General features: G+C 43.4%; 1 protein-coding gene across 1 annotated transcript in view; it reads right to left on the bottom strand.

The window, feature by feature from the left end:
* The window catches only part of LOC146812812 (alpha-2-macroglobulin-like protein 1), a 761,857-nt gene that overhangs the window by 326,344 nt on the left and 418,263 nt on the right, over nucleotides 1–17,250 (bottom strand). The window contains exons 19-22 of the mRNA XM_085615204.1: nucleotides 11,010–11,235; nucleotides 8,480–8,606; nucleotides 8,259–8,371; nucleotides 5,441–5,492 (exon numbers count right to left, since the gene is read on the bottom strand). Of these exons, the coding sequence (XP_085471330.1) occupies nucleotides 5,441–5,492; nucleotides 8,259–8,371; nucleotides 8,480–8,606; nucleotides 11,010–11,235 (518 nt within the window). The remainder of the gene's footprint in view (nucleotides 1–5,440; nucleotides 5,493–8,258; nucleotides 8,372–8,479; nucleotides 8,607–11,009; nucleotides 11,236–17,250) is intronic.

The following is a 17,250-nucleotide window of genomic DNA, read 5'->3' as shown; positions in this document are numbered from 1 at the left end:
TCACATTTTCGGATGTGTGAAGTTCCGCAATGTAACAACTCGCCCAGGGTTTCCTGAGAAGGCCGGCCAAAGTCTTGAGCCTGAATCAGCGTTGAGTGGTGTTGAGGTGGTGGTTGTCATTGAGGTGGGTGGTTATGCATTTGTTTGTTATGTTTTCCACAATAGGGTGGCAGGGAAATAGGTCATTAGTTAGCTAATATCTTTGGGTCTGCTTAGGGTTTCTTGAGGAGGGAGTTCTGTGGTGTGTTTTTAGGCATCTGGGTAGGTGGCTGTAATGAATGAATCATTCAAGATTGAGGTGAGGGCTGTGCTGATGATTTCCAGTCCTTTGATGAAGATGTAATGAGGACAGGGGTCCAAGGGTGCTCCAGAGTGTATGGACTTCATGGTTGTTGCAGTTTCTTGTGATGATGGTGGGACAGGTGGTCAGGGTGGTCCCTGGTTGTTGATTGAGATAAGCAGGATAGCTGCAAGGGTAGAAGGTTCTGGTTGGGCTAGAAGTTGACATAGATTTTGTTGGTCATGTTGCCGAAGAATAGGGACAGCTGGTTGCAGAGGTCCTAGAAGAGGTTACGCTGGTGGAGCTGGCTGTCAGAGAGGTGAAATCTTACACTATGGAGAAGAGTTCCTTGGTGGTTTGTGCTTCTTTCGATGCAGTGCTTTCGATGCGGTCATTGAGCGTAGAGCATTTGGTGCCTCTAATTTGCTGATGGTAGAGTCTGAGAGCAGATTTGTAGGTGTTCTTGTTGGTGTCATTCTGACTTTGTCTCCATCTGCTTCAAAGTACTTGCAGTAAAATTTGGTGAGACCGAGCTCATTTGTGTACCGGATTGCTTGCAGTCTCTTTCTCATTGCTTTATTTGCTTTGAGAGGAGCCAGGGTATCCGTGCAGGCAGTGAACCAGGTGCTGAAGGTGGGATAGATTTGTGGAGGTTGTTGTTTTCTTGATGCTGGTGGTATAGGAGTTGGGAGGACAAGTATGATTCTGATTTCTTGTTCTAGTCCTGTGGTGAAGATTTGTTTTAGGTGTTTAAGCAGTGATGTGCAATGGGCATGCTGAAATTGATGGGGATGTGGTCGGACTAGGTGATTGGTGTGGGTATGGTTTACTATTATGTTGCGGAAGCCGTTGAAGATGGGTTTCGGTAGCAGTACTGTGGCTTGCCAGTTTAGTCCGAGGTTGGACAGGTCCTTGAGATTCATCAGGCTGGTCAGTGAGGTCCTCAGATGGTAGTAAAGGTCACTGAGGAGCATAAAGGTGCTGGAGATGAGGATTAGGAGGGGTGACAAAGTCTGAGATGATGAAGCTGAAGTTGGTTCGTGGTCCCGGAAAGTGGAAGACAAAGGTACCGCTAAGGGTGTAGTTGGGGGTGATGATCTTAAAGGTCATGTTTCATGTTGTAGGTGGTGCTTTCCTAGGTGTGGAGCACCAGATGGATCATAGTGATTCCAGTAGCAGGGTCGGTTGGTCCTGTCCTGCTTTGTGATCTTGTATCTGGGACGAGTGGCTGTTGTGATGACTGGGGCCGACGAAGGAGTCGACCATCTTTCAGTCAGGAAAAGCTGGTCCAGTGAGCGGTCATGTAGCAAATCTCAAATATCAGTGGCATGTTTACTGAGGGAGCTACTGTAGAGAAGTATGCAGGACAGGCAGTGTGGTGGTGTAGTGGTGGTCAGGTGTGTGTTGAGTTGCTTTCTATGCTGATGGATGATGGAAAATCCAGCAATGTCATGTCCTGTGCAGATGGATAATGGCAAGTGAGTTGTCTTGCTTGGCTTCCTCTTTTAAAGACAATTTGGGTTGGAATTCAGTGATGTCACTTCCTGTGCAGATGGTTAATGGGACATCCACTGATGTGCCTTCCTGTGCAGATAAATGGAAGGAAATCCAATGATGCAATTTCTTGTGCAGATAGATGATAGGAAATGAGTCCTCGAGCGTGCATTTCTTTTAACGTTTTGAGGGAAATAATTATAAATGATTCTGTGCCCATTTCAGCACCCATTTGTCTCTGTGCTTTATTACCAGCTTATTGCTGGTGGTGAATCGAGAATTAAAAGTAGGCATATATTATATGTACTCTGCTCACAACAGGTGCAAATCCTAAACTCAAAGAATCACAACAATAGGACATGGAGTATATCTATGATTGCATATTCTGCAGCCCTCATTTCTGAATAAAAACAGCACGGCATGAAGTATTTTACCGTTAAGCAAGTTACTTACCTTTGGTAATGCCTTACTGCTTGAGACTCCATCTCGCCACAGATTCCTTACCTTAGAATATTCCACAGGCACCAGACTGCATCTGGAGATTTTTTAACAATCCTCTTGTGTGCTGATAGCTGGCGTCGTTCAGCTCCTCCTGGACTCATTGGCGTTGTCCATGCCAGAAGTGGCATGAGTGGCATCCAATATAGGTGTCAACTCAGTTCTTAACTGTTTTTCTACACCAGAACCACAGAGCCAAGCTGAGAAAAAATGACTAGTGTGGCAAAGTAGGGTTCTGAATAATCTCTTTCATATGTCAAGACAAGGGGCAGAATGGGGAGAATGGGAGGGCCGGTAAGGAATCTATGGTTAGTTAAAATCTCTACCAAATAAGGCGTTACTGAAGGTGAGTTACTAATTCATCTTCTAGAGACCAAATCGCAAAGCAATCTGTCCCTGGAGGTGGGTCTGTGAACTGTTTTAAACTAAGAAGTTCTAGAGAAACAAACTGGCAAAATGCCCATCTCACTGGATCTGACAATGGAGGCTGTAGGGTTTCATGAATGTGTGCAGTTATGCCGATGTACCATCCTGGCAGATGTCCCAGACTAGGACCCCTCTAGCTAATGCAGTGGTCGCAGCTTCAGCTCAGGTGGAATGACCTCTCACGCCCTCAGGGGGCTGTTTCTTGGCCACTGCATAGCAGATTTGAATGCAGAGGATGATCCATCAAGAGATGATTTTCTTCTGATATGCCTTCCTTTTCTTTGCCTGTGCAAAGCCAAGAAAGAGTTGATTGTCCACCGGTAAATCTTTGGTACGATCAATGTAGAACAATAATACTCTTTTTGGATCCAGGCAATGGAGTATCTCCTCTTCTTTATTTAAATTGGTAAGGGGAGAAAGGTAGGCAGGGTGGCGTTCTGCCAGATGTGGAAAGGTGTGTCTATCTTTGGAGAAAAGGATGCTCTGCTCTGGGAATCAACTTGCCTGGAAAGACTGAAGGTGCTTGGTATTTACTAACACTCCAAACAGATGTTATTGCCACAAGGAGGTAAACACCTGTGGGGCACTGGTAAGGCCAACAGGGAGCACAGTAAACTGCTAATGCTAGTGGCCCACACTGAACCACAGGTAATGCCTGTGGACAGGCAGAATGGGAATGTGAAAATAGATGTCCTGCAAGTCCAACACTACCACCCAGTCTCTAGGCCGAGGGCAGAGAAAACCTGAGCCAGGATGAGCATAATGAATTTTTCTTTTTTTTTTAAGTAATAAAGAAGGGTCAGGTTTAGGATAGAGCGGAGTCCTCAATTCTCATTTGGCACCAAAAGGTAGCAGGAATAGCAACCACAACGTAATGCTGGCAGCCTCTCAATGCTCCTTTGGCAAAAAAAGGCCAATTCTTCCTGCCGCAAGAGCGCAAGGTGGTAGACGGCGTAGTTGCATTAGGGTCTATTTAAAGGGGAAGGCATAACCATGTTGCACAATCTGGGGCAACCATTTGTCTGTAGTGCTCTTCCACCATTGCGGAGATGGTGTCAGACCCTGCCACCAAGTGGATGCCTATGCTGGTCTGGATCAAGGACATACTAAAGAGGCTTTGACTGTGTGGCTGTCGGAGAAGGGGGGGGGAAACATGGGTGGACCTCTGGCTTTGGGCCCCATGAGGCTTGTGGGAGCCGTCACCCCAGCAATGGACTGCGACTGCTGGCCGAGGTGGCTAAGGGGAAATGGGTGCTCAAGAGTGCCTGCATAGGGCTTGGCCCAGGCCCCAAGCCGGTTATCAGTGAAGGCTTCCTTAAAGTGTAATAGGGTTCTGTAGGAGATAATTTGGGTTGAAGCACCTCTGGCAAGATGCTGGTCATGACCTCAACCACTGGCAGCGTTAGCTCCAGGACCTCAGCCACCCTCAAGTCTACTATCACAAAATAAGCCCTTTCCCCCAAAGCCACTGTAAGAGGAGAGAGGTTCTCGTACCACTTGTCATCGACCATGGACTCTGCTAGGGGTTAAATGTAAGTATAGGGATCCTCATATTCATTCATGTTCCTCAGTGAGCCCTACAGGGTAATAGAGCTGTCTCCAATTCAGGCTGTGTGGGCCTGGCCAGTGCTGGAACAGACATCGTGCGACACCAATCTGACTCATTATCAGAGTCAGGAATCACAATAGGTCCTGCGGTGCCAAGGCCAGGGTCACTGGAACGGTTCCTGATGGAGGTTGCAAAGTGCCTGCCGAGACCGATCCGGATCCATAAATGGATCCTGAGGGATGCTGAGGGTTGACCAGGCAGCAGAGCCCCAGTTCAAGACCCTCACGAACCCATGTGGTCTGAGGACACCCCAGAGGGGTTCAGCCATCCAAAGATGAGGCTCATGGCCTCATAAAATTCTTGGAATTGGGCGGCAGCCGCTCCAGGTCTGGTAAACTCGGGGAAGCATAGAGCTGACCCAGTTTTTTAAGCCATCTGCACCGTACCAACCTGAGAGTGGGGCCCAGATTTGTGGCATTGTTATCTCGCGTTGTCCAGGAATGGATGAGAGGCAGAGAAGTCCAAGAGCACTTTGAATTCTTGGACTTCCTCTAATGGGACTTACCTGAAGAGGTCTGAGAATGTGATGGCACCACTGATTTGAGCAACTCCGTTAGCAGACCCAAGACCTCCCACATGAACGGGACCTGGAGTGGTGCAGAATCACATGGTGAGTGGCTAAGAACCTAATTGCCTGCTCATGGATGGTCTCATAGTTCATGGTCCTGCACTCCGCAGATGATATGGAGTTGTGGTCCCTCTCCAGGCACCACATACAGACCAAGTGGGGAATCCGCTAACAACATCTGTAGATGACAGGCTGCAGAAGGATTGAACCCAGAAGATTTTCTATGGGGCATCCTTGCCTCAAGAAAATGGAAAAAAGGCACACTAGTCGAAAGAATTCAATTAAAACGGATAGATGCTGATGGCACGGATAAAAAGGAACTGAGCGCACTGGGGTGGCGCTGGTTGTCACTTCCGGCACTTAGGATGCCAATGATGCCACAAATTACCACAAGATGCCACCTACCAGCACACAAGGGGATTGCTCAAACGTTTCTCTATCCAGTCTGACGCCGGGGATATATTCTAAGGTAAGGAAACTGCGGCTAGAAGTCTCCATCAGATGTAGCCTTACAATTCCATTAAGCAGTCCATGACTGATTCTCTGTGACATTTGCAAGCCTTACCTTTTGGGCAGAGAAGAGTGCTCTGTGTCTTTTCCACAGGGATGCCCTCAGGCTGTGGAGAAGGAGATAGTCAAATTATAGGCAAGACAAATGTATACTACAGAAAATGTAACACCAATAATTCATTCCTGCTGAGCTTAAGATTTCATTGAGTAAGGTGAAATCCCATTTTTTGCTTTTAATTACCATTGTAATGTGCATCTGCAGGTATAACTCAGTGAACACCCTCTTCACAATATCAGGAAAAGTATGACATTTAGAAGCTGGAAGATGCAGTCAAATAAAAAATAGGCATATTTTCCACTTTTCCTGCCCAACTTCTCCTCTACAATCAAGAAATCACCCTGTTTTAATAGCCTGTGATAAGAAGTACTTATTTGTAATGTAAATAATTGCTTTTGTAATCTTTTATGCAGCAAATTCATTTTGTAAAGAAATGTTACAAATACAGATTCTTGGCCACATGTTCGAACATTTTTGTTGTTGCAAACGGAAAATCGGGCTGTTTGCGACCACTAAAAAGGATTGTAGCATGAACGAAACCTATTTTGCGAGTCTGCATCCTATCACTGGCTCATAAAATAGGTTTTACGAGTTGCTTTAGGAAGAGGAATGCCAAGGACGTCCCTTTCTAAAGAGCGAGTCGCAGAGGGATGTAAGATTGATTTGCAACCACAAATGCAGTTGTAAAACAATCGCAGTTACCACCAATTTCAAACTGGTGGTAAGCCAGCGGCAAACGGAAAGGTGTCTCGATGGGACCCCTTCAACTTTGTGATTAGTAGCAAAATGTTTTTTTAAGAGCAGGCAGTAGTCACTGCCTCTCTTAAACAACTGAAACGTTTCATTTTTATTTTTAAAATGCATCCCATTTTCCTGTAAGGCCAGGGCCGGACTTGGAACCAAAAACGGACCTCATGGGCCCAAAACCGGCCCCCACCCGGGGATTGCCCGGTGCTCGCTACGGCCAGTACGGCCCTGTGTAAGGCTGCATTAATAAAAATAAAAGTTGCTTTATTGAAAAAGCAAACACATACATGGGGGTCTGCTGTCCCCACCAGGCCACCATCCCTGTGTTATTGCCCATTCCCAATGGGTCGCAAATTGCAATCTGCCTCATGAATATTGATGAGGCAACTCATTTGCGAATTGGGAATCGCTAATGTGTCTGAGACACATTAGTGCATTCCCTTTTGTGACTTGCAAATTGCAATTCGCTGAAATGAAATGAGTCGCAAAAGGAAATGGTCGTACAGCTGGATCTTGATTAGAAAAGTATGATGTAGAACATTTAACTACTCTTCCTAAATGGGTTACAAAGTTCCTGAACTCTGACAAATACATGCTATGAGATTTTCTTGGAGAAAACAATGTAATACCGTTTTGTGCACAACAGTGATATAATTGTGCACAGCAATGTGTGTGAGTAATTGACAATCTCCCAGCCTACATTAATCTGTTTTTCTGTAATTGGTCACTATCAGAACAATATTTACAACCTTAAGGGGTTTGGCTTATAGTCAGATAATATAGAAACATCTAAGAATGGAGGTAAAATCCTGCTGAATATAGCAACAGCGCAGCAATGTATAGCCAAATCCTCAGCCTCCATCAGTGTGGAAATAGCATAGCAAAAATCTTGAGACTTGTCAAACAGTGAGAATTTAAGGGTATCAGGTTAGCAGAGAAAATCCTGAGACTAAATTCCAGACCTTCATGTTTCAAGCTAACATAACAAATCCAGAGACAGGGAACAAACCACAAAGTTCATTGACTTCGAGAAAGCACGTTAATTTCTGAAACAATGGGTCAGGCCCTGATAGTTCATTCATGTGGGATTAACACAGTATATCCTGAGGCTATGGCCCTCATAACAAATAAATCCTTGCGCAAACTCTTATTTGCACAAGGATCAGAATTAAAAGAGGCATGATAACTATTACAACCTTGATCAAACCTAATCACATTAATAGGCGTGAAAAGTCCAGAAAAGGTCAAAACATGCAGAATTTGTTGTGTCAAAAAACAGTTCTGCATGTAATGCCTCATTTGCCTCCTTTAAAAATTCTGAATTGCGGGTATATTCCACCCTATTCCCCAAACTTGTAATGAGGGCCTAAGGGTCATATTCTGAGAACTCAGAACTTTGGAGACAACACAGTAACTCTGGAGAGAGTAGTTTAGAGAGTTGCTGATAAAGGTATATGAAATCAGGTAAACTTTCAAATTATACTTTCAAATGCAAAGGTTTGAGATGTAACATTTGAAAAAACAAAAGTTTGAAAGTAAATGTTCTGAAAAATGTTTTCACAAAAGTTTGAAAATATAAAAAGGGGTAACCAATGCGTAAGGATAAGTTTAAAAATCAGAGTTAGATTTAGGACATGGATTAGTGTGTCACTAAGGGCGATAGTGAGATTTGGTGATAGGTGATTGGGTTAGCGTTACATCTACAGATGTTTGCAAAGGAAAGAGCCTTTTACAGTTATAGGGTTAGCATTAATGTTAGGGGGTGAGGTTTGGATCACTGTACAGCACTGATAAGTACCAAAACAAAATAATGTATTAATAAAAAAAATTGTTAAAAAAATATTTAGGACATACAACTATCTCACAAACTGCATTCACTTTCAAATTCTGTGTTTTTCACTTGCTTTTTGGACATTTCAAACTTTTCAATTTGAAATTTCAACTTAGATTGCAGCAGATATCACAGTAATTGAATCTCACAAATTAGATGGATAAGGGTTTTCAGGCATGGAACCAGCAAAGCATGCCTAAGAAAGAAATGCCTAAGATCAGAGACCAGTGTACTAACCTGGACAAGAAGTGGCTTTTTTAGGGAGTCGGTCATTCCTGTCTTAGGTAGAGGAGTGTTTGCGCCACCACATATCTTGTCAGCAGTGGTAGTCACTAGAAAATTCACCAAACCTGATGAAAAAGCACAGTGGTGTATAAGATTAAGACCCAGTATTTCTGTGTCTCTAAAACCTTCTGAACAATCACCAACCCCTGCCTTTTCAACCATCATACCCTTACCGAGTGTTGTAGCGGTGATACTCCAGGTGAAGGTGAAGGCTATGTTGGTGCAGATACAGCTACTGTACTTACAGTTGCTGCATTGGCTTATCTGAAAATCAGAGGATGGCGCCAGTGTAATTTGGACCTAGAGGTGAATAAAAAACAAAGAGAATATCAGATTTGAAGGAATAATGAAAAGGAATCATATTCCTGCATTATACAATAACCCTACATATTCTATGTTATCACAAAAGAGAAGGCAAAACCTACTGCACTTCAATTTGCAAGTGAAGAAGAGACCAAGTTATATTTATTCTTAAAGCTCCTAAAGTTGCTATGGTGATAGATGCATCCACTATTACTGAATCGCTATTTGGAAGGGGCATGTTTAGGGTGTCCCTCTAAACATGGATTCATTAATATATGTATCAATGTCTGACATTCTTAAATTGAAATTGTAAAACACTTACATTTGACCAATAGCTCAAAGGAGGTAGTAACCCATTGACAAAGAGGAAGAGGTCCCATTTGGGACCTCTTTGCCTTGGTAAAGGTTAATAAAAAGGTTTGTTGGAAAGTATGCAGTGGTCCGTTGGACCACTTTCTGTTTAAATGCAGCCCCATTTTCTTATAGGAAAACAGGATGTATTTTAAAAAAGTTGACTTTATTTAAAACACAATCACAGATATGACCCCAGCAGGCCACCATCCCTGTGATGACATTCAATTTGAGTGTGTCACAATTTGTGACCTACCTTGTGAATCTTGGATTATGTCCCACTACAATTTAGAATTTTGTGAACCAACCACTAGTTCTTAGGATGATTTGCAAAATTTCATTCCATTTCCAAAAAGTCAGTGTGCCATGGATTCACATAAGGCCCCATCTCAACTCTCTATTCAAAGAAAGTGGCAAATATCTTCACTTTACCCTTAATCTGGATGTCTAATTCCCCCACTTAAAAACATCAAGAGTACGTGATTTAGTTCTTGATCCAGTTCTCTCTTTCAGGAAGAAAAAATGAGGTAACAGAAATGCTACCTTAGTATCATCAGCATAATTTTGAAAATTAACATAAAGATTGACTAAAAGCTAGCGAAGAGGCCAGATATTAATAATGAAAAGGAAAAGCACATGCAATGGTCTTTGCAAATTACCACCCTGATGTTCCTACCAGCTACAAAAGAATTCATACAAGATTATTGCACCTGATCACCCCACCCGATGATCCAACAACTTAGGGTGGCCAAAGGTGTTGAAAGCTGTTGGAAGGTCACAAAGTATCAAAAAAGCTGGGTTCAACAGTATTCAAAATGGTATTTTGAGCATCAGTTAGTTTGGTCTCCATTACTCTGAGGGGACATAAGCCCAAACCTCAATCACCCACAGTAGTGTTTGACTCAACATGTTCTTTTAGTTGCAAGTGTAATTCAGTCTACTTTTACAACTGATGCTGCATTGTCTCCACTTTACTCCAACACATTGTTGCAAGAACATTCACATTTTGTGATTCTGCCTCTGACGTGTGCCTCACAACTCTTGCCTCAACATCGATGGATGTTGTTGGAGACAAAATGGTTTATTTATTTATAGTTATTGTCAACCATAGACCAGGAAAATTTAGGCATCAGTTTATTACCCGATGGATAGCAATGGAATGTTACAGTAGAAGACCAGAACTAGTTGAAAAAGCAAATTGTTTGAAAACAGTTAAAAGTATTCTTAAAGTGACAACATGTCTTCAAATAACACATATCCAAGAATAATTGAAAATTATAAATATTTTAGGATGATAAACAAGATGAGACGATTAACACAACCCCGAGCCAAGCATAGGAATACAAAAATAGCTAAATGCGATTAACAATATGCAACATACATAGGGAAATCAAAAACATAGGGAAACCATTAAAAATATAAGATTATCTCAACAATAAAAAGTGCAATATTGAACGTGGAAAATAAATAGAAATATACATTAGTAATGCAAATACTGCAAGATAGTAATTACACAGTAAAGATATGCAGACCATTAATTATTACAAACTATTGAAGTCATAGAAAATTATAGACAATGCAGACTTGAGACTAGAGAAAGATATATGCATCTATGATCAAAGCAAATATACTAAAACAATAAAGATTTGGAAACAATGATCAACAACTATAAAAAATAAAAAGGACACAAATTACAAAACTTGCACATAAAGTTATCAAACTAACTAAAAAAAGTTATATACAGACCATAGCAAAGTCAATAGAAGCATTATTTACAAAAATGTGTAGATTATTCAAAATACGTAAATGAGTAAAACAAATCTTAAGAAAGATTATTCACAGAAAGTTTACAAACCAATTGATATGCCATATTAGTATATGAAAACATGGAGTATATTTAATACCTGAAAATAAATGAAAATGTAAAATGATGTAGAAAGAAGAAAACAATTAATTGTTCTTACTAACCTTTTAAAAAAAAGTTTTTTTAAATCTTATATATTGTTCTTCTATAAGATGGTGTGCAAAAATAGAACAAAATCCCCATACCGTAATGCATTGCTTTAAGTAGTTGAAAACTGTGGCCTTGAGGGTAAAGCTCTCCCCTCGTACCACAGAGTAGGGTAGCGTGAGGTCCACAAAGAAAGGCTTAAAGGCAGTGACTGAGACTGTAGTGGAGAGGCCAAAACCAATGCTGGCAGTGCAGAATGTCATGGAGTCCCACCTGGTAATGGTGTCAGGCAGCGTGACCGCCACGCTCGTCTTTCCTGATTGGCTGGATGAAATCAGCAGAGGCACACAATTAGAAAAAAAGACCATGAAGCAAAAGGAGAAGGAGAAGCACTAGAGAGTAAAATAAGACTTCTTTAGATAAGACAGTGTTGTTTTTGCATATGGTAAGAGTTAAAACTGGTAGAGGTAAGACAGAACTATTAAAAAATGCGTTGATTGCTCCCTGACATTTTTTGAAAGGTTCTAAGGTTATTCAGCATGAGAATGGCATGGTGTAATTCACCCCAGCAATAATGTCTTTACTGAATTGCCCACATTTGTTTGAGTTACTTGCACCGGGACACCCCCTTTCTGTGACCATGAACAGCTGTTTTTCTCTGTTCCTTTCCAGCTTTGATCATGTTCTGGTTTTTTTTTTTTGCTAAACACATTTTTATTCATTTTACAGAAGGAATGCACCAGCCAAATCACACCATATTTCAATGATCGAGAGTTACAGTCACAGAATCCCACCACCCAGCATACAGACATTAACGAAGCAAAGATACAATGGATCCAATCAAGCCGCTTGTAATTAGACCCATGTTCTGTTTTAGTAGGCATAATTTGTTCTGGGGACAAGGGAGCTCCAGAGAGCCTTATTCTATATCTTTTAAGCATCCATCCAGGGGAGACCCTTGGGATGTTAAATTCATTCAAAGTAGATGATCCCTTGAAATCTGATCAAAATTTAGTCTTATCTATATCCAATCTTTTATCAGTTTGGACTTTTGTGCACAACATGTTTGTTTTTACCAAATTTCATATTTCTGCAGGCTTTTCACATGCTATCCAGCCAGGACAGTTATACAGGTAAGAGGATAGTCATATATAAGTGAGAAGGATGGTTGGGAAGAGAAAAGTATGGCTCAGGTTAGGAAAACTGGCAAGGAAAGTGAAGGAATGTCCTAGGATACTCATCAGGAAACAGGGGTGCAGGATTGTCCACCAGAGTGAAAGACAGTGCTAAAAACAGAAAGCCATAGACTATTATAGAAATGCAGTACAGAAGGGAGAGAAAGGAGAGCAGCCTAGGATAGAGGAGGTCATACATAAGAAATAGGGATGGCCATAGTGAAAAGACAGTCCAATAGACAGAAAGAAGGGCCAGGTTACAGAGACCATACATTAGTATAGAAGGAAGCCCCAGGAGAGACAGAAACTAGCAGGAGTTTCCAGGAAAGAATCAAAGCCCATGTGAGTGAATGATGGCACACAAAAGAAAGGCAGTGAAAGTTAGTAAAGGCAAGTTCAGGATAGAATACAAGCCAGGAGAGGTGGAAGGATCAAGAAAGATGAGAGTACAGGACAGAGAAGAATGGATTAAGAATGAAAATGTTTATGTAGGACAATAGGAAAATGACAAAAGGAAGAGAAGGATGGGTTGAGGTAGAGGAAGATGTACCAGGTGAGAGAAATATACAGGACAGAGAAGAATTGTACAGAAGAGTAATGGTTGTTGCAAGAGAGCAAAGTTCAGCAGAAACAATGATCCAGGAAAGGGAGGATCTGTGTAAAAGAGTGATAATCAGTGCCCACAGAGAGAAGGACAGTGTCAAGGAGAGAGAAGAAGGCCTAAAAGAGAGAAAGAAATACAAGGAGAGGGACAGATAGACAATTTGAGTAAGCCAGCTGAGATGATGAGTGGCGAGAAGAAAGATTTATATGAACAAAGATGGCAGTGAAGAAGGTAAAACGAGTGTATTCTGCTTCTAATGCTGAAAGACTTGAGAGGAATGATATTGCACTGCAAAATGAGGTTGCATATTGGAGGCAGTGATATAGAGAACCTGTGAAGGCAACTAGTAGTGAAACACCAACAGTAATTATCCATTTTGGATACTATATTTTGAAATTACTTTTTTCTTAAAACACAGAGGTATTGAATTTACATGATGAGGCACATGGGTGAGTCAGGAAATTATTAATACTCTGACAGATGCGGGATCTCCTCTAAAAACTGGTGACTGTCCTGTCCGCCCTCTTTATGGGGGAGTGTATACAGTGGTAAACACTATAAATGGGGAGGGACGCAACCTTTTTACTGCCTAGAGTTGTGTCAGACTTCCATGTGCGAGGCTCTAGACGCCTTTTTGTCAAGAAGGTTGAGGACATCTACAAAACCTCCCCCCCCCCACTACCAGTAATGAAGGTCCTGAGTGTAGGAAGGTGGATATCTGACTATGGTTACCCCCAACTTTTTGCCTAGTGTCTAGCTGGTTTTTCGACTTAGTTGGCCTGAGATCCTGCCATTCAGGGTCTCAGGCTGTCTGCTCTCTCTTTAAAATGGACTCCATGTACCCTAGGTACATAACCAATTGGTAAGGATCACCTTATTGGACCCTGTACAGTGTACCCTAGGTACCCAGGGCATAGGTGTACCCTAGGCCTCCCAGGGGCTGCAGCATGTATTATGCCACCCCTGGTCTGGCCTTCCAATCAGACACAACTGGCTGATCACTCAGCTGGGGCAAGGTCGTGTAATCACCCCTTGCTTAGATATAGTATGCCTATATCTACCCTTATATATAGACACATGTGTACCTGTCAGTCACTCCTATGGCAGGCCTTAACAATCCTGGAGGCAGAGTGCTTGGTAACATGTGAGATGGTGCTCTAGCATGAGCTGAGCCTGTCTGCAGCTTTCGGAATCATGTCCTTATAGCTGTTCTATGATATAGCCTACCATATACTCTCAAAGTGCCTTATAATCTTAAACGGTTATGGTAACTATGGTTTGGCTTTATCAAAACATGTCGTGTAAGGTGTCTAACACTTTAGAATAATACCCCCATACCATTTCTGGTGATGAGGATATTATTCCTCCCTTCTAGAGGGAGAGACATGTTAAAATCCTACTTTGCTGTTTAACTCTAACCAAAGCCTCAGCATCACAAAATGGATGCTGCTGCCACAGACACAAGTCTGACCTCCTGCTGCTGGGAGTGATCCCGGCAAGGGAGGCTTGGACAATAGGTTTCCTGCTTGGGGAGGTGCTAGCACCTCCCCAGACAGACTTTAGTGTATTGGGGCAGGGAGGGCTGAAAGGAATGAGACATGCCTGGGGCACACAAGGTGTCCCATGCATAGTCCAGTTCAAACCGGTGCTGGGGCACACCAGCCCCAGTCCTGGCGCGAAACCGGACAAAGGGAAGGGGGTGTAACCACCCCCCTCCCAGGTCCCACCCATAAGGCGTGACCTAGCAGGTAACCCAGCCCCCCAGATTAGTATAAGAGTGGTAGTTGGGCCCCAGGAGATTAGATTATCCTGAACCTGCAACTTGAACAGAAACTCTGGACCTTCGACATTCGACGAAAGAAGAAGACTGAAGAATCTCCCTTGTGGCCAAGGAGTGGCTACCCTGTGCAAACAGGCACCATCAAGAGACTACCCTTTGCTTTGCTGAAGTTCTACGAGGGACCGACTGCAGAGCCCGACCAGAGCCTTGACTTCCAGACTTCTCCGACCCTGATCCACATCCACAGCAGAGCTGAGATCCGTGGAGGCGACGAGAGACGTGGGACCGGCTACCTGGGAAAAGTGGCTAGTATCTTCAAGCGCAGCTTCTGAGGCACCCTAGAAGTTGTGCACCGGGGATTGAGAAGCCCCAACCCCAAGCACCATCTGCACCGAAGATCAGCCCCCCACACTCCACGAGTCCTGCGTGGGGCCCTTCAGCATTTTCCTGCTTGCCGCGTCTGTCCGGTTTCTTGCCCGCTGGCTAGTGACCTTTGTGACGACGCACCCTGAAATCTTCACCGCTGGTTTGGCTCCTCCAGACTGGCTCCTGCTTCTTTGAAAACGAGAAGCACCCCAGACCTTCCTGGTCTGCACCAGAAGCAAGTCCTCCATTCTTCGTGGGTTCCGCTTGCCAAGGCTTGGTGAGTCCTAGTCCAACTTCGACGCCGCCGACAGCAAGAGCCTTCGTGGGACAGCTCGCCTCCTGGTCCTGGTTGTCCTCGACGTTCCCTGGTCCTCGTGGCTGCAGCGACAAGCTTCACCTTCACCTGCAATCTTCACGACATCGCCTGGTTCCTTCCTGGTTCCACGTGGTCACTGGCTAGTGACCTTGACTCTGTCCCCTTTGCTTGCAGGTATCCTTTCTTCCTGATCCCAGCCTTGGGATCCACCGGACACTCTCCACTGACTGCCTGTCAGCATCTTTCTTCAGGCATCCATAGGAGTCGACGACGAAACCCGATGCAACTTCACCCCTATGCACCCGCAGCCTGTGGGCTAGGTAACTTGGGTACTCCGGTGCTCATCAGGATAGTGACTATCCTAGTGTCTAGTTTTACAGTCTCGACTTCCTAGCTACTCCGGAAGTGTCCTAAATCTATCTATTTCTAAACTGTACTATTGCTAGTGACTTTTACGCATTACGCGTGAGTGTTTCCACTCTGCACCTGAATCCCGTGGGCCTCCCACTTCCTAACCTTTGGTAGTATAGTGTAGCCCCAGCGATTCCCTAGGCCTAGGCCTATCCTATTTCCGTGACAGTGGTCCTTATACCACTTACTTAGTATATGGTTTGCGTGGCCCCTAGGGCCTAACTGTATTACTTACCTGTGTGACTTAATGTATGCATAAATAAGACTGTGTTGTACTTACCTCTAATCTCATAAAGAGTGCTGAGGGTTTGACTAGAATAAATACATGTTATTTTATATATATATATCTGTTGTGGTGTCCTTTCATTTGGTATTCAAGGGATTATATATGGTATCACAGCTGGCTTTACATGCCATTCAGAGTTTAGCCTAAGACTGCTCTCGTCCATGCTACCACTAGGATAGCTGGTCTATAAGGTTGACTTTACAACCAATCACCATAAGGGTATTTGGACTGATATAAGGTGTACACTAGAACTAGTGACATCATACATCAGGCCAACTTCTCACACTGAGGACTTGTTTAGCCTCTCTGGCACCGTCTTACTTTCCTTCCCGGCACTATCCCGTAACAAAATTAAATCAGGATCACCAGCAGACTCACTTAAACAGGATCAGTTCCAGAACTTTCTACCCCAGCTTTTACCTATTTTCTGTGAGCTGATAAATCTGTCTCTGGCATCAGCAGAAGTATGCCAAGGTCATTCCATAGTTAAAAAAGTTGACCCTTGATGACTCTAAGCCAGAAAATGTCCACCCTATCTCATTACTTCCCTTTGTGGCTAAACTCACTGAGTCTTACATCAACACTACTCTAACTGAATTTGTTGAATCCAATGAAATTTTGGACCACTCGCAGCTTGGCTTTAGACCCAGTCACAGCACCGAATACGCCCTGCTGGCAGATAACAAACACCTGCGGAGCTCCTTGGATGAGGGCAATACCATGGCTCTGATCCTTCTCAACCTTAGTGCCGCATTCGATACTGTATCGCATAAGATTTTGCTGCGATGCCTACAGGAGATAGGCACTGGAGGTGCTGCTCTAATTTGGATCACATCATTTCTATCAGAAAGATCCTTTCAAGTGATCTCCCCTCCCTATGGCTCTCAGGTACACACCATACATCATGGGGTCCTGCAGGGTTTAGCTTTGAGCCCTATGCTATTTAATATATACATACAACCCCTAGCGGGGGTTGCAAAAAGTAGAGGCCTCTCCTGGTTTCTTTTGCTGATGATACTAAGCTTGTGATCTCTTAGTCTAACAACTCGGACCAAAACATGGTTAAGTTCCAGGATGATATGATGGCCATCGTAGACTGGATGGCGGCCAACTTAACAAATCCGACATTCCTCTCCTGGGAAGAGACACACATTTATGAAATGATTGCTGGTGGCCCGCTGCGTTGGGAGTCCCACCGTCTAAGGAGACTGTAAAAAATCTGGGTTTCTGGGTTGACTGCACTCTAACCTTTCAGGCAGAGATGACATCAGTGGCTGGTGTATGTTTCGTACTCGTACTTAAGCCACTACTCGGGTTCTTTGATGCTCAAACATGCCAGACCATCATCTAGTCTACCATACTCTCCAGACTGGACTAATTGTAATTCCCTGTACTTGGTGC

This window comes from Triturus cristatus, chromosome 7 (genome assembly GCF_964204655.1).
Source record: "Triturus cristatus chromosome 7, aTriCri1.1, whole genome shotgun sequence".
Taxonomy (NCBI): domain Eukaryota; kingdom Metazoa; phylum Chordata; class Amphibia; order Caudata; family Salamandridae; genus Triturus; species Triturus cristatus.
Note: the sequence above shows the minus strand (reverse complement) of the source record. Positions and strands in the feature narration are given on the sequence as shown.